General features: G+C 39.7%; 1 protein-coding gene across 1 annotated transcript in view; it reads right to left on the reverse strand.

The window, feature by feature from the left end:
• LOC126183352 (protein phosphatase 1L) overlaps positions 1–25,300 on the reverse strand; it is a 78,953-nt gene that overhangs the window by 20,348 nt on the left and 33,305 nt on the right. Inside the window, exon 3 of the mRNA XM_049925259.1 lies at positions 8,881–9,011. Coding sequence (XP_049781216.1) covers positions 8,881–9,011 — 131 coding nt within the window. The remainder of the gene's footprint in view (positions 1–8,880; positions 9,012–25,300) is intronic.

The following is a 25,300-nucleotide window of genomic DNA, read 5'->3' on the forward strand; positions in this document are numbered from 1 at the left end:
TTCGTTTGTGTGTCTGTCGACCTGCCAGCACTTTCATTTGGTAAGTCACATCATCTTTGTTTTTAGGTATATTTTTCGAAACATTCCACGTGGAAAAAATATCTAAAAGAAAGATGATGAGACTTACCAAACAAAAGCGCTGACAGGTCGATATAGACACACAAAAAAACACAAACATACACACAAAATTCTAGCTTTCGCAACCAACGGTTGCCTCGTCAGGAAAGAGGGAAGGAGAGGGAAAGACAAAAGGATATGGGTTTTAAGGGAGAGGGTAAGGGGTCATTCCAATCCCGGGAACGGAAAGACTTACCTTAGGGGGAAAAAAGGAAAAAAGGACAGGTATACACTCGTACACACACACATATCCATCCGCATATACACAGACACAAGCAGACAGACAGAAAATGTCATTTTGAAGAGAAACCCTGAAAGTTTTTTTTTCCACGTATACCACCACAGCATAGTTTGGTAATTTGCCAATAGTCAGTGCTAGTCGCAAACATGGTCGTGATACAGAAGGGGACAGCTGCTTCATGAAATGGCCTCCCCAACCACCAGATCTCACTCTGTGTGACTTTTTTCTGTGAGGACACATTAAAGATCTGGTGCATGTACTGCCTCTACCAAGTGATGTAGCAGAGCCCCGGGAGAGAATACGGGATGCGACTGCCATAGTCAACGATGCCATTCTGGGACAGGTATGGCAAGAATTCAATAACCGTATTGACATCTGGCAGGTCACTCATGGTTCTCAAAATGAAGTTTGTAAAAAAAAACTTTCAGAGTTTCTCTTCAAAATGCAATATGTATGACATCTGTACAATGTTTAGTTCTCGTGCAATAAATAATTGAAAGTGTTCCCGGACTTTATGTAGACCCTGTACATTTACATCTACATGGATACTCTGCAAATCACATTTAAGTGACTGGCAGAGGGTTCTAACCACCTTCACAATTCTCTATTATTACAATCTCGTATAGTGCACGGAAAGAACGAACACCTATATCTTTTCGTACGAACTCTGATTTCCCTTATTTTATCATGGTGATCTTTCTCCATATGTAGGTCGGTGTCAACAAAATATTTTTGAATTCGGAGGAGAAAGTTGGAGATTGGAATTTTGTGAGAAGATTCCGTCGCAACGAAAAACGATTTTCTTTTAATAATGTCCAGCCCAAATCCTGTATCATTTCAATAACACTCTCTCCCGTATTTCACGATAATACAAAATGTGCTGCCTTTCTTTGAACTTTTTCAATGTACTCTGTCAGTCCTAACTGGTAAGGAACCCACACTGTGCAGCAATATTCTAAAAGAGGATGGACAAGCTTAGAGTAGCCAGTCTCCTTAGTAGTTCTGTTACATTTTCTAAGTGTCCTGCCAATAAAACACAGTCTTTGGTTTGCCTACCCCACAACATTTTCTATGTATTCCTTCCAATTTAAGTTGTTCGTAATTATAATACCTAGGTATTTAGTTGAATTTATGGCTTTTAAATTAGACTGATTTATTGTGTAACCAAAGTTTAACGAATTCCTTTCAGCACTCATGCGCATGACCTCTCACTTTTCATCATTTAGGGTCAACTGCCAATATTCGCACCATTCAGATGTTTTTTTCTAAATCATTCTGCAATTTGTATTGATCTTCTGATGACTTTATTAGTCGATAAACGACAGCATCATCTGTAAACAACCTAAGACAGCTGCTCAGATTGTCTCCCAAATTGTTTATATAGATAAGGAACAGCAAAGGGCCTGTAACACTGCCTTGCGGAATGCCAGAAATCATTTCTATTTTACTCGATGACTTTCTGTCAATTACTACAAACTGTGACCTCTATGACAGGAAATCACAAATCCAGTCACATAACTGAGATGATATTCCATAAGCACACAATTTCACTGCAAACCGCTTATGTGGTACAGTGTCAAAAGCCATCCGGAAATGCGGAATCTATCTGAAATCCCTTGTCAATAGTATCCAACATTTCATGTGAACGATGTTTTCTAAACTCATGTTGACTGTGTGTCAATAGACTTTTCTTCAAGGTAATTCATAATGTTTGAACACAATATATGTTCCAGAATCCTCCTGCATATCGATGTTAACAATATGCTCCTGTAATTTAGTGGATTATTCCTGTTACCTTTCTTGAATATTGGTGTGACCTGTGAACTTTCCAGTCTTTGGGTACGTATCTTTCATCATCAAGCACACAGTTGTATATAATTGTTAAGTCTGGAGCTAATGCAACAGCATACTCCGAAAGGAACCTAATTGGTATACAGTCTGGACCGAAGACTTCCTTTTATTACGTGATTCAAGTTACTTCACTACTCCAAGGATATTTACTTCTACGTTACTCATGTTGGCAGCTGTTCTCAATTCGAAGTCTGGAATATTTACTTCGTCTTCTTTTGTGAAGGCATTTCGGAAAGCTGTGTTTAGTAACTCTGCTTTGGCAGCACTGTCTTCAATAGTATTTCCATTGCTATTGTGCAGAGAAGGCATTGATCGTTTTTGCCACTAACATACGACCGGAATCTCTTTGGATTTTCTGTCAGGTTTCGAGACAAAGTTTCATTGTGGAAACTGTTGTAAGCATCTCGCATTGAAGTCTGAACTAAATTAATAATGTATTAATATTGTTTAGAGTAGTAAGTTAAAGCTGAGAACTATTCACGATCCTAGAAAACAAAACTGTAAAACAAAAAAAAAAAGCCATATTTAAAACAAAGCAAAACTCATTTATTATAAGACTTTCGTTAGTCGCACAAGATGGTACTTAAGGGGGGCAAACCACATTACGAGGTTAAAAAAAAAAAAATCTGATTTTTTAAAATTATATGTAACTTTAGTTTCACTATCCAAGAATACACTGTCAAAATTTCAAAGCAAAATTCATGTGTTTAAATTTTATGAGCACAGAACCGAGTGCACATTGGGTACAGGCTATAACTACATACTATTGTACAATTTACATGGATGAAAATCCTCGACACGAGTACTGCCCAGTGGGAGAAGACGCTGGTGCGAGTGGCAGAAATGAACAGCATCCTACTCCATTGCACCCCGACATACAGAAGAAAATTTTTCCAATATATGAAGATTTATCAAGGGATGAATTACTGGAGAGATGTTTAGGTGACCCCACACAAAATTTGAATGAAAATTTTAATTCCACTATTTGGCAATTAACTCGTAAACACTTGCACTACGGACTAAAAGTTGTTGAATTGGCATAATATTTAGCAGCGAGCTTATTCAATGAAGGAAATTCATCCCTTCTGATGGTCATGAATGAGGTAGGAATTGTAGTAGACAAGCAAAGCTTTGATTATGCTGAACAAATGACTAACCAGCGTGTGAGCCAGCAGAATCAATGTAGTTCATTGGAATCAAAGGAAGGTCGGAAAGCTTGGAAAGCACTGTTGCAAGTGCAAAACAAAGCCTACGAGGAAAAAGAAGGATTACTATATGGTGCTGGAATCGCAAATTAATCAGTAAGCATTTTACATTATTGTTAACTTCGTTGAATTTCTAGTTTCCGATAATTTATTTTTGAAACGCAATTATCTCGAAATGACTTTTCTCACATTTGTGTGCAATCTAATTCAAAATCTATATAACTGATCATTACAAAAATTGATAATGCGATTCTTTATAAAATTAAGAATTATATGAACCAACTTCCGGGATGATATAATGATTTTAAGGGTATTTTTCTATGCATAATTAGAGAAAAAAATCGTGAAAATCAAAGTAAATTGTTCCAAAGCTTGCAAAATGTTTAATTTTCAATTATTTTCACCTGCATTGAGGTTCATATTCTTAGAAAGTAAGTTATTAATGTAAAAATCAAAACCTTTTTGGTTTCAGATGAAAATTGGAATGGCTACATGGCACACAATTTGAGAACTATGCTCACAACCTTCAGTGGACGTCACAGTGTAACTTTGTTATTTTTGGCTGAAATTATTCCAAAAAATTCACAGAAACTGATAGAAATATGAATGAAATTATGTCAAAATTTGATTAAATTCTAATTAATTCTTCCCAGGAAAAAAAAAATCACAAAAATCAGTGTCAAACAGCCTCATAATGTTGTTTCCCCCCTTAACCTATATAAGATGTACGACTGCAACTGTGGAAAAATAGGCCACAAAACAAAGAAGACAACATTTAATATATATGTTTCAAATATTTAGTAAATTATTGTGTCACGGTTACACAATGTGGCTTGTAGGGCTCCAAATGGTTTATGGGATACTAGTGGTTCCTTTATATCCGTCAAAGGCAGCAGGTACCGCTTTTCAAGTGGCACTTTGTTGGCCTAGTGGCAGGTATTGAACTATTTTCAAAGTACATCAGGTTATTTGAATACTTGATACTGTGTGTGTCAGCAACCCAAGGACTTTGTGCCTCTTGATGATTGCTGCCTTTCAACATCTCATCTCAAGGGAGAGAAAATATTTTTTCTTGTTCCTCCCATACACGTGGTGCAGAAGGAAGCTGAGTCTTGAGGTCGGCAATTTTCAAATAGAAAATTCAGTTGTGAACCTTCCGATTTACAAGAAACACCTGTGTAACAGAAGCTGTTCAGCCTTTTTTAACAAATTTATTAGTATTACTCATCACAGACAAGTGTAATAGGCTTGCAACAACACTATTCAGATTATTAATCTTTCCAGTCATTTAAATTACTTTGCTTTCCTAATATTCACATTATTAATCTTTCTAGGCATTTAAACGACTTTGGTTTCCTAATAAAGATGTACACACAGCACCAATGTATCGTTTTGCAATTGTAACTCTCTGAGAAGAACTAATAAAGTGAGCTATTCTGAATACTGGTAAAAGGATTCTCTTCTTTGAAATGACATTATTTGTCAAACAATGTCCCATGATGATTACTTATTGTCGCTTTGGGTGCTACATTTTTACAATAACAATATTCCAGTTAAAGATTAAAACTTACACAAAATAAGGTCACTTGTTTGGTGTCCAAGAAGGATGTTCTGTATGGTTCTCATGCCATTCCAAAAAGTCTGTACTGACCGAAGTTCCTTGTTGTTCAAATAACACTTGGTGTTCAAACAATACAAGCTATCTGAAAGAAGTGTTTATGAAAGATAGCCTACAGTGGTGCAAACTGTGACATAGATACCAGTAATGGCTATTTGGGAAAGACAGGAAATACTGTGACAAAAATTTTGGAAGCATATTTGTGAAGAGGACAGTCATATGCAAGCCCTAATCCCTCCAGTCCTTGCAGGAAAGAGTAACAAAAGCATTTGGTACAGTTCACATGATTAGGAAAGCCAAGTCAAAACTTGAAGGCAACCTAGAAATGGGAGAAATGGAGTTTAGCTCAACAAACACTATGGTGAATATTGAATGGAATGACAAAAGAAATATAAATTTTGGACATTTGCGATACAGCCAAAATTATTTCAACTGGGGAATTGGACTAGCGTATTTAATTCAATGGAATGTGCTCCCAAATTACAAAATGATACAAGAAAACTCTGTTATCCGTACCTTGATACGTGTGTCCTAAATTTTCAAGTCCTTTACAAGATACATAAGAGAAATATTATCAAGAAAGAATGGCATTAGCAGGTCTCAAATCAGATGAGAAAAATCTCATGTGACTTTCAGAAACGCACTTTCCAAGTGCTGCTGAATTTTCACTAAAACAAAATCACGCAGTAAAAAAACATGCCAGATGCAACAAGAATAAAAAAGGAATAAGAGTTGCCTTAGTTCTGTAAACAAAGTGACATTGGACAGTATGACGACACTTTTTTTGAAATATGTCACTTAAGAATTGAAATATGCTTTTTTAAAAGTTATCCAGTTCTTGGTCAGAATAACTACATAAGAACCAGGGAAAGTAACTACCTAGTGCAGAAGATGATGCAGTCTGTAGCAGGAGAATGCACTCAGAACAGTAGGCAATTACACGCGGAGTGCCAGGTTACACACAACAGTGAAATTATCAAGCATCATAGTGAACAACAAATAACAACACCAAATGTACAGAGTTTAAAAATGAATAATATTTTGTGTGTGCAATAGAGCTATAAATGAAAGTGATATTTTACTTAGTAAGTTCATAGTTCCACCAAGGCAACAGCCACAATAAGTTCAAATAATGCATCAAAATGCATGTGCCAAAAAATGCCACACATTTAGAAATGAAAGAAATGAAATTAAAGGTGTACTACTATGCCTACACAGTTGATTATTTGCACACTAGAGGGTGTAAAACCTGTAACTGATATTGTGATGCAACTCAGTTCTGAGAATACCATACAATAACAGTTTCACAACAACACTGTTGGGTCACAGAGAGTTAAAGAAAGTGTCCAAGAGTATACCCATAGGAGCAATGACATAACAATATTGTAAATAGAAGATTCCATTCATAAACTATAATTTTATAACTGATACTATAGTCCTAGAGCTTAACTATCCAAAGAACATCAGAATGTCACACTACTCCAATATGTGAGGGTAAGTCAAAAAAATCTGTATAACATTTTTCTTGTTTATTATGATGTCAGAACAACAGGGAAACATTCCACATGGGGAAAATATATCTAAAAACAAAGATTTATGTGACTTACCAAACGAAAGTGCTGGCAGGTCGTTGAACCCAACAATTATGTTTGTTATTGTCACTGTTGCATTTCGAAATCTTTCCTGTCATCTTATTTTCTCTTTCTGTTTTTGCAAGTATTCACCTTCTCCTCTTTACCGAATCTACCATACAATTTTATCCCGTCTCTCCTTCCCTCTTTCCTGATGAAGCAACCGTTACGAAAGCGCTGGCAGGTTGATAGACACACAAACATACACACAAAATTCAAGCTTTCGCAACCAACGGTTGCTTCATCAGGAAAGAGGGAAGGAGAGGGAAAGACGAAAGGATGTGGGTTTTAAGGGAGAGGGTAAGGAGTCATTTCAATCCCGGGAGCGGAAAGACTTACCTTAGGGGGAAAAAAGGACAGGTATACATTCGCGCGCACACACACACACACACACACACACACACACACACACATATCCATCTGCACATACACAGACACAAGCAGACATTTGTAAAGGCAAAGAGTTTGGGCAGAGATGCCAGTTGAGGCGGAAGTACAGAGGCAAAGATGTTGTTGAAAGACAGGTGAGGTATGAGCGGCGACAAATTGAAATTAGAAATTAGCGGAGAATGAGGCCTGGCGGATAACGAGAAGAGAGGATATACTGAAGGGAGAACTCTCCGGAGTTCTGACAGGTTGGTGTTAGTGGATAGTATACAGATAACCCGGACGGTGTAACACTGTGCCAAGATGTGCTGGCCGTGCACCAAGGCATGTTTAGCCACAGGGTGATCCTCATTACCAACAAACACTGTCTGCCTGTGTCCATTCATTCATGCGAATGGACAGTTTGTTGCTGGTCATTCCCACATAGAAAGCTTCACAGTGTAGGCAGGTCAGTTGGTAAATCACGTGGGTGCTTTCACACGTGGCTCTGCCTTTGATCATGTACACCTTCCGGGTTACAGGACTGGAGTAGGTGCTGGTGGGAGGGTGCATGGGACAGGTTTTACACCAGGGGCGGTTACAAGGGTAGGAGCCAGAGGGTAGGGAAGGTGGTTTGGGGATTTCATAGGGATGAACTAAGAGGTTACGAAGGTTAGGTGGACGGCGGAAAGACACTCTTGGTGGAGTGGGGAGGATTTCATGATGGATGGATCTCATTTCAGGCCAGGATTTGAGGAAGTCGTATCCCTGCTCTGAATGTGGCTTTTCAATGCACTTGGTCCATTGTTTCCAACACGCTCAGAAAAAAAGATGTTCTGCTGAGCACCAAACGACACATGTACTGCTTCCTTCACTGTTCCCTCGGAGGTGAATCAATGGGCTCTTCAACCACCTTTTAAGTGAACCGAACGAATGCAAAACATCTGATAACTGACCTCAGTGACCAAGCACATCACACTAACTGCTCCAGAACTGCCCCCTGTGTACTCCAAAAAACAGTTAGCATCACTTTCCTGCAGATGGTTGATTCTTTAATTTCTTTTCAGTTGCAGATTTTAAGTGTTTCCATTCCATTTTTTGGCATTTGCTCTCTGGTTCAAAGAGTTGAACCCATTTTTCATCTCCAGCAATGATTGATTCATAAAACATTTCAACTTCTTTAACATGGCTGTTCAAGTAGCTGCCAACAGGTTCTCACAAGACTGTGCTTGTTCTCTTTATTGAGTTGTTCATTTGACCCATCTTGCACAGACATTATGACAGTTGAGCCTTTTATGAATGATGTATGCACAACCATGACTAATGTGTATTTGGTCTACAGCTTCATCAGCAGACACTTGTTGGTTATTCAAAATTAGGCTCCACACTTGCTCAATGTTGGCCATCCTGCTCTTTCCTTGTTCTTCACACTTGTTCAGTCACTTATCAATTGTTCAATCCACTGGGAAACACTCCAACATGGTAAAATATTGTTCTTTTATTGTGTTGAGAGTCTTATATCAATTCCAATTCCTGGTACACTTTCAGACCGCAAAACTGATCAGATAATGCTGTTCTTCATTGATGCAAATGGAGAATAGCACAGCAATGTTTACTTCACAATAGCACAAAATGAACTGGAGTGACAATGTTGGAAACTGCCACAAGGAAACAGAATGGTGCCATCTAGCAGCTGGTGAGAGCACTAAGTCATGCCGCCAATTTGAAGACGATTAGAATGAAATCGCAGATATTTACTGACTTAACCTCATACTATTACGAAGACAATTTTTTTCTGTATATTACATTATCAAATTAGTAATGCTTTTCAGTATAAATACATATACGTACCTGCTGTGGTTTGTGATCAAAAGACAGTGGTATAGCATTGCCGCGGCTGTCACACATCACTCCCCTTGAATCTCCAACATTTGCTACTACCAACTGATTGCCTTCCAACAAAGCAATCAGAGCAGTAGTACCTGTACACAAAATTTCACTTCAGTAAGGAAATAAAAGGAACAGGTATGGTCCAACAAACATTTTATTTTACCAAAATGACTTCTTAACACTTTGAACGCAGACAAAAGCACAGGCAACAAAATGTTTTACACAAATACATAATCATTTTAGAGATATACATAGAACTTCAATAAACTCTTCTCAGTTTACAAGTTGCGTCACTTCGAACACAAGCTCAAGCTTTTGACAGCTGTCTCCCCCATCACCATCAGGGATTGAATCACTCATAGTCAGGGATAGTATGATGTTATGATTTTATAGATGAAAAAGCAGCATCTGGAAATTTCCCGAGAGCCAAAGTGATGCACATACGGAAGACAAGTTTGGCAGCTGTCCCTTCGGCCCTCTCCGATAGGTTCCAGACACTGCTTTTGTATCTGTGTAACCAGAACAGCTTGCCAGCCCCAACAGCCAATGATTTTAACTCCTGATGATAATGGTGGAGACAGTTATTGAAAGCTTGTGTGTTTCATTCGACGTGACACAGCTTGTAAACTGAGAAGATTTTATTGAAACATGCCAGCATGAAAGACTCGGAGGATACATACATAGAACAGTTTTGTCTAATCATTAGTTCATCCTCTTGCATGGAGAGCACTGCATCGCGTAGTACTGTACTACACTGCTTAGTACACAGAGTGCACTTCACCCAGGACAACGATACCTGAATACTAATCATTTAATTCTATTAATGCAATTTACTATTGACAGCAGCAGTTTCAGTGATGAAGATTGGTTACTTTAATTTCATTTGTAGACAGCACAGTAAGAATGATACAGGCTGTTCTAAATAATTTTTTGTTATTGGATTATGACCAGGTAATTGAATTTGGCATTGAATACTCATCAGTGGCACTTGGTGGTTCCTAAATATGCTTTCTTCAAATACATACTGGTAAGTGGAAACTATGATTTAAGTGTTGACATGAACTGTTTCCTTGTTCACAACAGATTGACATGCAAGACAGAAGTCTAAATCTTAAGATGACTGGCACAAAAAAAGCAATATGGCTCCGCCTCAAATGTTATATATGCTCTTTGATCTTCGGGCATATTTTTTTTTTTTTTTTAAAGAATTGGGATCTGTGTCAATTCCAAGTATATCAATGGATACCTCAGCACAGTATGGCAAGGAAATATCTCTGTTAAATACTAACATGAGACTCAGTGACAACGAGTCCATGACAAGAGAAATTATTTTTGAAATAACTTTAGTATACTTTTCTCTATTACCTTCAGGAGTAGACAGGAGTGGGATCACATGGAGCAAGACAAGAGGAGGAGAAGAGTGACTGACAAACCTGTGCTACAAAGCGGTGCTTCAAAAATAAGGGAGACAAAGCCTAAATACCCATAAAGTACAAGATCGAAAAGGAATAAACAGAAGTTAGGAAAAGAAATCACTCACATGCATGTGACTCATACACAGATCTCAGAAACACTCAACAATACAGAAATGTTACTAAATTCCAGGTAAATCCTGCATTCCACAAAATATTTCTTGCTCATACACTTTGGTTAATTTTTTTTACTGCACTGCGTCACCTCAGGGTTTATTACAGACTCATGGTGCCACATTTCACGACAACAAAGAAATAAAAGCAGAAAGGAGTAACTGACTCTGCGGAGCTGTAATAGGAGAATATGTCAAATACAACTTTCTTAGGCATCAGTGTTCTGGCTGGTATAATGCAACCTGCTACAAATTCCTCTCTCACACCAATCTCTTCATTTTAGAGTGGCACTTGTACTATACATACTCAATTATTTGTTGGATGTAATCCAATCCATTTCGGCCTCTACAGTTTTTACTCTCTGCAGCTCCCTCTAGTAGCATGGACGTTATTCCCTCATGTCTTTAACATATGTCCTGTCATCCAGTCCCTTCTTGTTGTCAGCATTTTCCTAATGTTCTGTGGAGAACCTCCTCATTCCTTACCTTATCGCTCCACTTAATTTTAAACATCCATCTATAGCACCACATCTCAATCACTGCCACACGGCACTGTGCTCCAAATGTAGTACAGTCTCAGAAATTTATTCATCAAATTAAAATCTATTCTTGATACTAGTACACTCCTTTTGGCCAATAATGCCCTGTTTGCCTGTGCTAGTCTGCTTTTTATGTTCTATTTGCTTCACCCATCTTGTATTATATCAAAATATGGCAAGATTTGTTCAATGAACATACTGAAGGCCAGCATTTTCTTTATCTTCTTATCATCAAATCATCTACATTTATTGAAATTTCAGACATTTCCTGCACAATTTAAGTGGTAATCAACTATTAAACAACTTCTACAATAATAAGCAACAGCTTATTTAAAGACATTTAAGGTCAACTGGTTACTTTAAATCATCTTGAGCTTATTGGCTCATTTTCTGAGCTGTTACTTGCTTACTGGCACAGTCCGTTTTCCTATTACACCACTGGGTGGCATTTCAGTCTTCTTGTAGTTGGCTCTCTGTTTACAAGGAGTCGGAGGCAGGTTGTTGATGGGTGGGGGCGGGGCAATGAGACAGAGAAGTCTGTTATGAACAGTGAGCATGCAATCATGGGGCCTGATCAGCAGTTGCTTGTCCAAGTGAGTGGCTATTTGTACAGGGCCATGTTCGAGTGGATTGTTGAGCTCTATGCTGTTGTGCCCGACTGGATTTGGGAGTGACCATCTGTTGATGTGGGGCGTCTTGATGATGCTGATTTTCTCTGGTAGCCCTACCTTATTTTTGGGTAAGGCACTTCCATTTATGGATTTTGGCACATGTGCTCCGGTGTTGAACTTGCTCCCATTAGGCTAGTTTGCCCACATTTCTTCGTCACTCTGTACCATTTGTTTAGTTATCCTTGTGAGTATTGCTTGGGTGTGAAATTGCCCTTAAGGTGGCAATGCCCGACTTATGTATGAATTGTAACATTGGGCATGGTCATGGTGAGCAAAAGCCAGTGGCCCGATGAATGTTGGCTTGTTTTCTGTACTCATGTTGGAAGGTCTTGTTGAGAGCCAGCACTTTTCTTAAAAGAAGGAATTTATTGTTTATTGTTGTATATTTTATTACTACTGTGATCTCGTGCTTAGGTATTAGTGCTCAAGCATTTCTTGCTACTTCTTAAGTTCACAGGTCTTGTGAACAGTTGGCTACTAAATCAAATTGTTATGTTTGGTCATTACTGTTAAATGATTAACTGGTTAATCACCTTTGTTCTAGTTGTGCAGTCACTGTAACACTTAGATTTTGGTTAATGTCCGGGATAGGGTTTGCATTTGATATTCTTGTGTTCGGTCTTGAGAATTTTCATACTTTTGATGCTCAGTCCTGGATAAATTATATGCCTGTTTGTTTGCCCTCTGCTTCCCAAGCTGTTTGTAGTGTTGCAACCGTTGGCCCCAGCTTGTTATCCACTACCCGCCGATTCATCAGGTGTGGTTAGTCCACGTCAGCTGTGTGCTTTTGTGCAGTGTGTGTTCTGCCTCCTATTTTGCAGTAGGTACTTGCTACGTCACCTTTCTGTAAGTTAAGTGCTTAATCTTTATGGCATTTGGACTTAAGTTTAAATCAAATTGTCTGCTGCCCTACGCCATCCCAGCCAAGCCTTGGCTCCACCAGCCTTGATTTAAAGATCTTTCAATCCTTTAATTTTATATTGCTGAATCTGTAAATTTTCAACTCTTTGTTACCTTTCTGTTCCAAAATTGCTCATGACCAAAGGGGACTCCAGATCTTTTTATTGTAGCCCTGAACCTGTAAATTTTAAAATATTGTTGCCTTTCCTGTTTGCAAAGCTGCTTATGGCAAAGAGACTCTCCACATTCATAAAATGCTGAAATTTTGTATCTTAAAAATTTTGTAACTGTTCCTGTTTGAGAAAGCGGTAATGTCCAAATGACTTCAAATTGTCAAACGCTGAACTTGTAAAATTTTGAATATTGTTACCTTCCTGTTTGAAAGGTTCCTAATGTCAAAGAGCTCCTCCACTTCTGTTTCTAAATTGCTAGCGTCTTCAAGTTATTTTTAATTGTAATCCTGAACTTGTAATTTTTTTCTAAATAAGGGCCACCTTCCTTGTTTGAAGTTCACTACCTACTGAGTGGTTCTGAAATTGTTATGGTAATGCTCTTTCCATAATCTGCCTGCTCGAAATTTTATGAGTGCGCAAAGGGCTCTTGAGTTGTATTTTTATGAATGTTGGACTTGTTATTATAAAGAGGCATTACTTGTTCTATTAAAAAAAACTGCAACTCCTAAAAGAGGTATTTAAACCACCTTGTGTAACTTGTGATAACTTGCCTTAAACTTCCTATTCTGTGAAGTTTTCAGTATATCTTGTCAAATAAAGGTCACCCACTATTGTAAAGCAACAAATGGCATTCCATAAACTCAACCTGCACCTTCCTCCACCGAGTAAGTTATTGTCGTATCCTGGGGCATCCGCTGAGATCTCCAATCTCTTCACAAATTAATCAAGTCAAACACACAGACCTGTACAGCAGACGTATGTTCAATAACTCACAAAGAAGTAAAATATTTCAAATTAAATTTTTTAAGCAGAATTATGTGGACACTTAGCTACAGATCAACAAGAAAAACAATGACCATCTACATCTACATCACTGCTTTGCAATTCACACTTAAGTGTGTGGTAGAGTGTTCTTCAAACCACCTTCAAACTATTTTTCTACCGTACCACGCATCTTAACAGCATGTGGGAAAAATGAACACTTAAATCTTTCTGTACAAGCTTTGATTCTCTTATTTTATTATGATAATCATTTCTCTCTATGTAGGGTGGGGACAGTTAAACATTTTCACATTCATTTACATTCACAGAACAAATCTGGTAACTGAAATTTCATGGAAAGATCTCTCTACAACGAAGAATGCCTTTTATTTATTTATTTATTTATTTTCAATAAATCCCACTCCAACTCTCTCATCATATCCGTGACACTCTCTCCCCTATTTCACAATAGCGCAAAACGAACTAGTGTCCTCTGGACTTTTTTGATGTTCTTCATCAATCCTATCTGATAAGGACCACATACCACAAAGCAGTACCCTAGCAGAGGGGGACAGGTGTAGTGTAGGCAGTCTCTTTAAAAAAACTTGTTGCATCTTCTAAGTGTTCTGCCTATAAATGAAGTATTGGGTTTGCCTTCGCCATAACGTTATCTATGTGATTGATCCAATATAAGCTGTACATAATTGTAATTCCTACGTATTTGGTCGTATGGTTTAGCATGTAACTGAAATTTAACAGCTCTCTTTTCGTACTCATGTGGATGACTCCACACTTTTCCTTATTAGGGAGCAATGCACTCAGCAGTTTGGTCCCATAGGAACTTACCACAAATTTCCAAAGAAATTTTCCTTATTCAGAGAGAGACAACTGCCACTTTTTGTACATTGAGGTATCATGTCCAAGTCATTTTGCAACTGATTTTGATGTTCTGACAACTTTACAAGAGGCTAAATGACAGTATCATCTGAATCGGTAACACTCCCTTGGGAACGCTCGATAACACTTCTGTTCTAATCAGTGATTTTTCATCAATTACTATGTACTGTGACCTTTCTGACAGGAAATCATGAATCCAGTCACACAACTGAAGCAATACTCCATAGGCACCAAATTTGGTTAGGTGTATCCTGTGAGGAACAATGTCAAAAACGTTCTGGAAATCTAGAAATATGGAATCAATTTTAGATCCCCTGTTGATAGCACCCATTACTTCATCCAAATAAAGAGCTAGTTATGATTCGCACGAAATATATTTTCTGAAACCACGCTGACTATGTATCAATACACCATTACCTTCAAGGTATTTCATAGTGTTCGAACACAGTGTATGTTCCAAAATCCTAATGAAAATTGATGTCACTTATACGGGTCCAAATTCACAAGATTACTCCTATCTCCTTTCTTGAATACTGGTGTGACCTGTGCAGCTTTCCAGACTTTTGCTATGGATCTTTTGTCGAGTGAGTGGTCGTATATGATTGCTAAGTCTAGGGCTGTTGTGTCAGTATACTCAGAAAGAAAACTAACTGGTATGCAATCTGGACCAGAAGACTTACTCTTATTAAGTGCTTTAAGCTGATTCGCTACACCAAAGATATCAATTTCTAAGATAGTCATGTAAGCTCTTGTTCTTGATTCTAATTCTGGAACATTCACTTTATATTCTTTGGTGAAGGAATTTCAGAAAAATATATATGTGTGTGTGTGTGTGGGGGGGGGGGGGGGGGGGTTTAAAGTTATCAGAGCCCTTATGAACTTAGTAAAAACAGATGTGGTTAAAGCACTGGAAATGTGAGAAAAGATTTAAGAGCCTATCTGAGATAAAATCGCATTCACTCTCACCCATGATCACATGCACAATCATACTAGCTCACAGAAAGGAAGATGGCGTTTAAAGTGTTCAGAAGTTCTAAAATCATCAAGTAAAACCAAGGACGACAATAGGAAACTAAAATACAGATATATTCACAGAAAACTTACAAAGAACATGGATGAAACAGCCATCCTGATAACACATTTAAAACATTGCCCTAAAATTTTAGGGGACAAGTTGAACAATTCACAAAATTTTACATCATAGCACATTCTTTTGACTGTCAGCTAAAATAGAGGGCAATCTAAATGATTAATGGAAAATCTCATACAAAGATGTGAAACAAATACTAACAAACTATGCCTCCATCTTTGCTACCCTCCCTGGTTACCTTTCCCCTGTTGCTTCATAACCTGGGTTGTGAGTAATTGAATCCACTTTCCCTTCTTCCCCCTTTTTACCCTCTATCCTCCCTGACGAAGGAACAAAGTTCCAAAAGCTAGGAACATAAATTTTCTGTTCTGTTTTGTGTATCTATTGGCTATACTAAGCTGAGGTAAGTACTGGACAGCCCCTTTGTTAAAACAGACGGCAAGTTTGTCAGCAAATGAGCTGCCACCCTTTAGTCTCAAAATAAAACGCAGTGTAGTAAAATGTGGTACACTGTGATATGTACATCACAAGCATCTCACACTGGAGGGTCATCTTGCTGGACGAAGAAGCCTTGCATCATAGGGCAGTGGCCTATGAAAAGATGAGTAAGGAGGGCCTCATTCCACCTGTGTGGCTGGAAGGAGGTATGCCATGGTCGCATTGTAGACTTTACAAGACTCTGCTTATTGTCTGTCACTTCCAGTCAATCTTCTTCGCATCAATGCATGACTCTGAGCTTCAACAGTTAGGTGAGAGTGTGCAGGAGGTTAGTACACCGAACTAACTGAGGATTATGACGTGTCTCCTTGGCTGCTACATCTGCCCTTTCATTTCCTGCAGTACCCATGTGCCATGGCACCCAGCAGAAGACACTTCCTTTCCCAGGTTTTGTAGTTCAAGGAAGTTGTCCTGGATATTCTTGACTACTTTATCTGCTTCATACACATGTTGTAGAAAGTGAAGAGCACTCAGAGAATCAGGACAGACAAGGAATTTAGAAACTGAAACATTTCTCCTCAGCTCCAGAGCCTGCAAGATTGCATATCATTGCATGTCAAAGATAATACGGTCTTGAGGCAGTGGGATCTTGAAGACACAATCAGGAGAAAACAACAGAGCAACTAACAGATCCATCCATAAATACTACTACTGGGTAGTGATGCTCAGATAAAATGTCACAAAACTATCTATTAAAAACATATGCAGGAGTGCAATCTGTCCTGCACTGCACTATATCTAAAATCACTCTGGGCCTCTCGAGTAACCAGGGTGGCAGGTGGTTAAAATGTAGGTTTTGGACTGTATTTGCTCCACATCAACTGACTCCAGCACGTGCTAAACGCAGAGCCCAAATGACCTTGTAGCTCCTGTATGACTGGAGAAAAGGTGTTCTTGAGATGGACGAGCAACAGTATGGTGTGTACGTGAATTCAGAGCAGCGAGGAACTTACATGCCTGATGCACCACGAGGAGCTGCCACCAGACAGTGAAAGGCGATTCCCCAGCTTAAGTACAGAGACTGGATAAAGGGCTGGTCCTGTAAGCACCTGTGACTAGTATAATCCTCTCATGGCGAATAGCTCCAGTAATCTTCAGATAAGAGGGCCTCACATAGCTAAATACCGTGCCCCAGTCCAGCCATGATCACACAAAAGTCCCATAAAACTGGAGCAGATGCATCCTGTCCACTCCCAAGATGTTCAGTGACTTCTGTCTTCTGGTTTTCAGTTCTTTCAGGTATGATAATCACAACAATTTGGAGTCAAAAATAAGGCCTAGAGACCTCACTGAGTCTATAAAATGAGAATGGTGTCCCTCATATGCAAATCAGGTAAATTAACAATATGACAAAAATGATTACAATGAACACATACAAGTTTTTCTTCAGAAAAATGAAAACCCATCTTAGAAGCTCAGTCCTCTAACCTCTGCACTGTAAGTTGCAACTGATGAAGTGCAGTGACAACACTGGAGGTGGAACAGAAAACTGCTCAATCGTTCACAAATAGAGAGAATTGAACAGGGCTCTTCACCGTAGATGTGGTACTGTTTATGGCTATGGCAAGGAGAGTGACACTTAACACACTGCCCTGTGGAACACCATTCTCCTGCTCAAAATGATCCGACACCATGTCAACAACTCAGGACTAAAAAAAGGAAGGACCATAAGAAGATGGAAATATGGCCATAAAATCCCAATTGGTGGAGCTGCTCTAGAATTATGTGTCTCCAAGTACTGTCATACGCTTTCCTGATGCCAAAGATCATACTGATGGTTATGTAGCCTGATACATAGCTGCCTCTAGCGGGGTCAGGTTGTTGGCAGTGGCCTGAAACCTCCTGAACACACACTGAGAGCTATGAAGGAGTTGCCTGGTCTCTAACATCCAGATGAGATGATGGTTAACCATTCACTGTAGGGTCTTTCGTAAACAGCTCGTTAAGGTGATGTTCCAGTAACTACTGCGATAAATTCAGTCCTCTCTTGGCTTGTGGAAAGGTATCAAAATGGCCTCTCTCCACTAGCTGGGACTGTGAGCTTTCTGCCAACAAATTAAAACATTCAAGGAGTATTTCCTTTGAAAATGCCTGCAATTGTTGAAGTGTGCTGGATTTGGTTGTGACCGGTTGCAGTATCGCGAGCCTGAGGCAGTGCCGTATGCAATTCCACGTGAATAAAGGGCAGTTGTAAGACTCAGAATTGTTGGATGTGAAGTCCAACTGGATCCTCTCTACAGTCGCATGGTAGCAACGGAATGCCAGTTCTTGGTTGGTATTTGCTGTAGTCGTTGCAAATGCTCTGCTGTTATCTGAGTGATGTATCTGGGCATCATTTGGAGACAACCTTCTTTCAGCACTGCTGCTACTGGTAAGAGGGGCGTTTGAAAAGTCCGTGAAAAATCCGAGAGATGGCACCACCGTCGTGAATCGAGGAAATAATGCACACCAAGTTTCAGCCATATTGGTCTATTTCTTTGTGTTTGGCATTTGTGTGAATCAAAGAAGTCGAGTGATTGTCAAAAAATGGACGAAAACGAATTTCATGTGGTGATTAAACATTACTTTGTGAAAGGCAAAATGACTCAGGAGATTAAACACAAGCTGACTCTGCACCTTTGATTAGAACAGTTTATAAGTGGTTTCAAAATTTTCGGAGTGGCCATATGGGCACAAGTGATGCTGAACGCTCTGAACTCCCTGTGGGAGGTTACGACTCGAGAAATCATTGATAAATCCATGATATGGTGATGGATGACAGAAGAGTTAAGGTGCATGAGATTGCTAATGCTGTGGGCATCTCAAATGAACGGGTACTTTATATTTTGCATTACTGGAAAGCTATCTGCAAGATGGGTTCCGCGATTGCTCATGCTTGAGCAAAAACAGAATCGTGTGAAGTGTTGCAAGGATGGTTTGCAGCTGTTCAGGACCTTAAGCATCATTTCATCACTATGGATGAAACATGGATACATTACTATACTCTTGAAACCAAAGAACAATCTAAACAATGGGTTAGCAAGAGAGAATCTACACCAAAAAAGGCGAAGACCATTCCTTCCGCCGGAGAGGTTATGGCGATTGTCTCTTGGGATTCGCAAGAGATAATCCTCATCAACTATCTGGAAAAGGGTAAAACTATTACAGGTGCATATTACTCATTGTTAATGGACTGTTCGAAAACCGAGCTACAAGAAAAACACAGGCGTTTGGACTGCAAAATGTCCTTTTTCATCACGACAGTGCACCAGCACACCCCTCAGCAGTTGTTGTCACGAAATTAATGGACATAGGATTCCTACTCATATCACATCCCCCCTATTCTCCAGACTTGGCTCCGTCAGACTACTATTTGTTCCCAAATTTGAAGAAAAGGCCGGCAGGACAAAGATTTTATTCAAACGAGGAGGTGATTGCAGCAACTAATAGCTATTTTGCAGACTTGGACAATTCCTATTATTCGGAAGGGATCAATAAATTAGAACAGCTTAGGATGATGTGTATAAGTCTAAAAGGAGACTATGTCGAAGAATAAAAAAGGTTTACCCTAAACACGTAAGCAGTTTTTGTTTTTGCACGGACTTTTCAAATGCCCCTGATGACCTCCCCCATACTATTGTAGAAAAAGTGGAATTGTCGAGAGAGTCCAGGAACGCTTTCCATGACTTTTATTACTTTCCTTAATAACACGTTGAGCTTGGCTCTTGTGACTCTAAAGAATGCAAGATGGTCTGCTGTTGGGCAGCATTTTAGACCTTCTGGTGACAAACAGACCCGAACTATTTGAAACTGTTTACGCAGAACAGGGAATCAGCGACCATAAAGCGGTTACTGCATCGATGATTTCAGCCGTAAATAGAAATAATAAAAAAGGTAGGAAGATTTTTCCGTTTAGCAAAAGTGACAAAAAGCAGATTACAGAGTACCTGACGGCTCAACACAAAAGCTTTGTCTCAAGTACAGATAGTGTTGAGGATCAGTGGACTAAGTTCAAAACCATTGTACAATATGCGTTAGATGAGTATGTGCCAAGCAAGATCGTAAGAGACGGAAAAGAGCCACTGTGGTACAACAACCAAGTTAGGAAACAGCTGCGGAAGCAAAGGGAACTTCACAGGAAACATAAACATAGCCAAAGCCTTGCAGACAAACAAAAATTACGCGAAGCAAAATGTAGTGTGAGGAGGGCTATGCGAGAGGCGTTCAATGAATTCGAAAGTAAAGTTCTATGTACTGACTTGGCAGAAAATCCTAAGAAATTTTGGTCTTATGTCAAAGCGGTAGGTGGATCAAAACAAAATGTCCAGACACTCTGTGACCAAAATGGTACCGAAACAGAAGATGACAGACTAAAGGCCGAAATACTAAATACCTTTTTCCAAAGCTGTTTCACAGAGGAAGACTGCACTGTAGTTCCTTCTCTAGATTGTCACACAGATGACAAAATGGTAGATATCGAAATAGACGACAGAGGTATAGAGAAACAATTAAAATCGCTGGACCTGATGGGATACCAGTTCGATTTTACACAGAGTACGCGAAGGAACTTGCCCCCCTTCGTGCATAGACACGGGTTCACAGGTAGATGCCGTGTTTCTTGACTTCCGCAAGGCGTTCGATACAGTTCCCCACAGTCGTTTAATGAACAAAGTAAGAGCATATGGACTATCAGACCAATTGTGTGATTGGATTGAAGAGTTCCTAGATAACAGCACGCAGCATGTCATTCTCAATGGAGAGAAGTCATCCGAAGTAAGAGTGATTTCAGGTGTGCCGCAGGGGAGTGTCATAGGACCGTTGCTATTCACAATATACATAAATGACCTTGTGCATGACATCGGAAGTTCACTGAGGCTTTTTGCAGATGATGCTGTGGTGTATCGAGAGGTTGTAACAATGGAAAATTGTACTGAAATGCAGGAGGATCTGCAGCAAATTGACACGTGGTGCAGGGAATGGCAATTGAATCTCAATGTAGACATATGTAATGTGCTACGAATACATAGAAAGATAGATCCCTTGTCATTTAGCTACAAAATAGCAGGTCAGCAACTGGAAGCAGTTAATTCCATAAATTATCTGGGAATACGCATTAGGAGTGACTTAAAATGGAATGATCATATAAAGTTGATCGTCGGTAAAGCAGATGCCAGACTGAGATTCATTGGAAGAATCCTAAGGAAATGCAATCCGAAAACAAAGGAAGTAGGTTACAGTACGTTTGTTCGCCCACTGCTTGAATACTGCTCAGCAGTGTGGGATCCGTACGAGATAGGGTTGATAGAAGAGAGAGAGAAGATCCAACGGAGAGCAGCGCGCTTTGTTACAGGATCATTTAGTAATCGCGAAAGCGTTACGGAGATGATAGATAAACTCCAGTGGAAGACTCTGCAGGAGAGACGCTCAGTAGCCTGGTACGGGCTTTTGTTAAAGTTTAGAGACCATACCTTTACCGAAGAGTCAAGCAGTATATTGCTCCCTCCTACGTATATCTCGCGAAGAGACCATGAGGATAAAATCAGAGATTAGAGCCCACACAGAAGCATACTGACAATCCTTCTTTCCACGAACAATACGAGACTGGAATAGAAGGGAGAACCGATAGAGGTACTCAGGGTACCCTCCGCCACACACCGTCAGGTAGCTGGCGGAGTATGGATGTAGATGTAGATGTAGATTTAAACTGTCATTGTGCCGCACACCTGACCCAGATTGCTGAGAAGCATTCATTGGTCCACCAAGATACCGATTGCCTCCTCAGATGATCTGAGGACTTTGGGATGGATAAATCTGCAGCATGACAGGTCACTCATATGATGTAGTCCACCCACTGGACACTGCCTTAGTGTTCGCAGCCAGCTGGCTGAACAGCGTCCAGTTAGTTCCACTGACCACCCATTTTGGTGACTTCCTGTGTAGTAATACTCCATATGGTTGTGGAATTGACAGTGGGAAGTGGTCACTGGAATGAAAGTCATCAGTTGCTTCACACTTAGCAGAATCTGCAAGTGCTGGAAAGCAGTAAGAGGGGTCAATAGGTGAGGATGATCTTGTAGCCGCTAAGAAATGAGTAGGATTGCACATTTTGAGAATGCACAGCTCCTAAAACAGCTCTCCAAAACCTCCCCCAGGGCGAGTTGAGTCTGAGCTCCATAACACACTACAGACACTAAAAACTCATCAAGCAGGAGAAATAGGTTGAGAGTGGGGGGAGGGGGGGGGGTGAGGGAAGCAGTTTTTCTATAAGACCTGTGACAGCTTCGGAGTTTATTTCATCTTGTAAAGGTAAACACAGTGAGCAAACAGTGATCCTCTGACACATACGAATTTCAATTGCAACTGCTTGCAGGTCAGTAGCCAGGGGGAGGGCAGAAGAGAGGTGGGAATTACTGACAAACACAGCAACCCCTCCCTTGGCTCTTCCCCGAATGAGATCATCCTTGTGATGGAGGATATAGCCCCATAGTAACGAGTGCATCAGACACTTTAAAATTCATTTCCTGCAAACTCAAGTACAGGGGGTGTTCCTGTGCTACGAGTTTCAGTTCCTCCACATGTCTCCTGAACCGATTAATGTTACACTGTAGTATGAGAGTTATTATCATGGCGGTTGAACTTTCACCATTTCTTTTTGCTGGCAAGTAGAGCCCACAATAGGTGGAGGCTCGGTCTTGGTGAGATAAATGCTCTCCGCCAACAACAAGGTCAGTCAGCTTGAAAGACAAACAAGAGACGTCAGGTAGAAAGAAGTTAATATTGTTGGACTGTTACTTTCCATCTTAGTCAGTGACTGATGCTTTGCCTTTTATTTTTTGGCCGGGAAGGTTTAGGAGCCACAACTGAGGCAGTAGTAATGGCACCACTGGATGGTGGATCAGACTGAACCTTTGGAGGGGCAGGGAGCTCAGTGACGTTTGCAACCACACCCTTTCTGATATTTTATATTCTTCGAAGTAACTGCAGCAGCACAAGTGCACTGACATAGGCAGGTACTAGTGCTGACACTAGCAACCTCTGTTTGTGCAACAGCATTGCTTTTCTAAACAGGTTTTTAGAGAGCTGAAGTAAATGAGATAGGGATCACGGGGGGTGGGGGGGGTGGGGCGGCATGACCTTATACATCTCTTTGGCCTCAACATACACGATGCACTTTGTAGTTTTAAGCTCTTGTATCTTCTGTTCTTCAAAATATACGCTGCAGTCCCTACTCCACACAGGGTCACCTCCAGAGAAATTCACACATTTCAAAGCAGATGAACGAACATCTCTTTCGTGGGCGGCCTTATTACATTTGCCACAAGTGGCTTTTCGCTTACGGCCTAAAGTGGTGGGTTTGGGACATAGGGCCTCGTGTGTAAGTGAAGAAAACCTGCCTTGGCATTATCTAGGAGTTTTGTGCTACTGAAAAAAAAGATGGAGAAGTAGGATATTACCAGATCCCCATACATCCTCTTCATGATATCTTGAGCGCCATGCGTCTTCCACTTCTGCTTTGGGAATGTTCACTTCACTAGATCTCTGCAAGTAACAACTCATTTACTGCAATTCAAGGTAGTGTGTAGCTCAGTTTCAATGGCATACTCTTCAAGGCTTTTCACTTTCTGCAGGTTTGTCACTTGTTGGGAACTAGAGGTTTTGACCAACCGTGTCCCACTGTGTGACCACTTAACAGATTTTAATTTACCTGCCATACCCTCTAAACCCTTCTGAATACAAAAAGGGGAGACTTTCTTAAAACTTGCCTCTTTTTGTTTTAACTCTAAAAAACACATTCTGACCCACAGCACGCATTCTGTTACTAAAACCTGAAGTACTCAAAATCTGGAGGACTCATTACACAAGGCCTCTTGAGAGATTGTGTGCCGATACCTACCAGTGACCCATCCATTTCGCTGGAAGGTAGAGAGAAAATTTCGAAGGTTCCATCTTGGTCCTACAAAGAACTAGGAAAATTAGTCCAATCGGACTGAACCCCGTTTGCTTGAGCAACCCCTATACAATGAAGGTGCAGCAGATTCCCCAACAGTTGCCCGCTAACAAACGTTTCACCTAAACAACCATGCATCTCATTAAAACACAGATACCTTAGGACTGGTTTATTTTTATTTTTAAAGAGGTTTTTACCATCCTTGCTATCAAGCCAAATTCCCCAATCCTTGTGGCACACAACATTCGGTTTAATTCTCTCAACTGCCTAATATATTATTTCTTTAAAGTCAAGCCACATATGGTCTACACCTACATACTTAGCCGAGAGAAGTAGAGACTGTCTCTTAGGAAGGAGTCAAGCAAATTTTATCTGATTTTTTTAAATAGCTATATCTTACATTTACTTTTGGTGGATTTAAATGTTGTGGTTATCAGTCTCATTACAACAAACTTGTAGTCACTAATCCTGTACCTGTCATGATGCTCACTATTTGTTCAGGATTATTTGTCACTAAGAGGTCAGTATGTCTTCATAACTATTCACACTTCAAGCAGGCTCCTTAACTAAATGCTCACAATAATTTTCAGAGAAAGCATTTAGTAGAATTTCTGACGATGTTTCATACTTAACACCAGCTTGGAACATGTATTTTGGCCACCACCAACTGTAATTATACAAGTGGGGGTACCTATTTGAGATGACGCTCAAGTTTTCTTTGAACTGTTCAGCAACTGAATCATATGAGTTATTATTAATTTATTCCAGTTGTCAATATAACCATTACCCATACTAACCCACAGGAATTATCAACTTTAATTTCACAAGGTAAATGACCTCTAACAGCAACAAATACACTGCCTCCAATTGTATTTAATCTATTCTTTCTGAACACAATTAGGTCATTTGTGAAAATTTCAGCTGAACTTATTTTTGGCTTTAGCAAGCTTTTGGTACCTATAACAATATTAGCTTCAGTGCTTTCTGTTAGCACCTAGACTTCTAGTATCTATAAGCACTACTTTGCATCAAACACAACACATCATCTCATTGTGACATTATTAATTATGTCATCCAATAACGTAGTTTCAATCTGATTGATTGGTGCAGATAACATATATACGATGTCTGCCTTTCAGACAGACTGTACACCATTTGTCATACTTCTCTTCATTATTGGTCTCCATAATTCTGAACTGGAGGTAGTTGGCTTTGGCCAATCGTGTTTTTTGTCCAGCCATTGTCAACCTTCCAGAACTACCAATACCAATTTTGTATGTAGTGCTTACAGATACTTTGTTTCAAAACAAGTGATGAAACAATTCCAGGCGCAACATGG

The sequence above is a fragment of the Schistocerca cancellata genome, chromosome 1 (genome assembly GCF_023864275.1).
Source record: "Schistocerca cancellata isolate TAMUIC-IGC-003103 chromosome 1, iqSchCanc2.1, whole genome shotgun sequence".
In the NCBI taxonomy this organism is placed as follows: domain Eukaryota; kingdom Metazoa; phylum Arthropoda; class Insecta; order Orthoptera; family Acrididae; genus Schistocerca; species Schistocerca cancellata.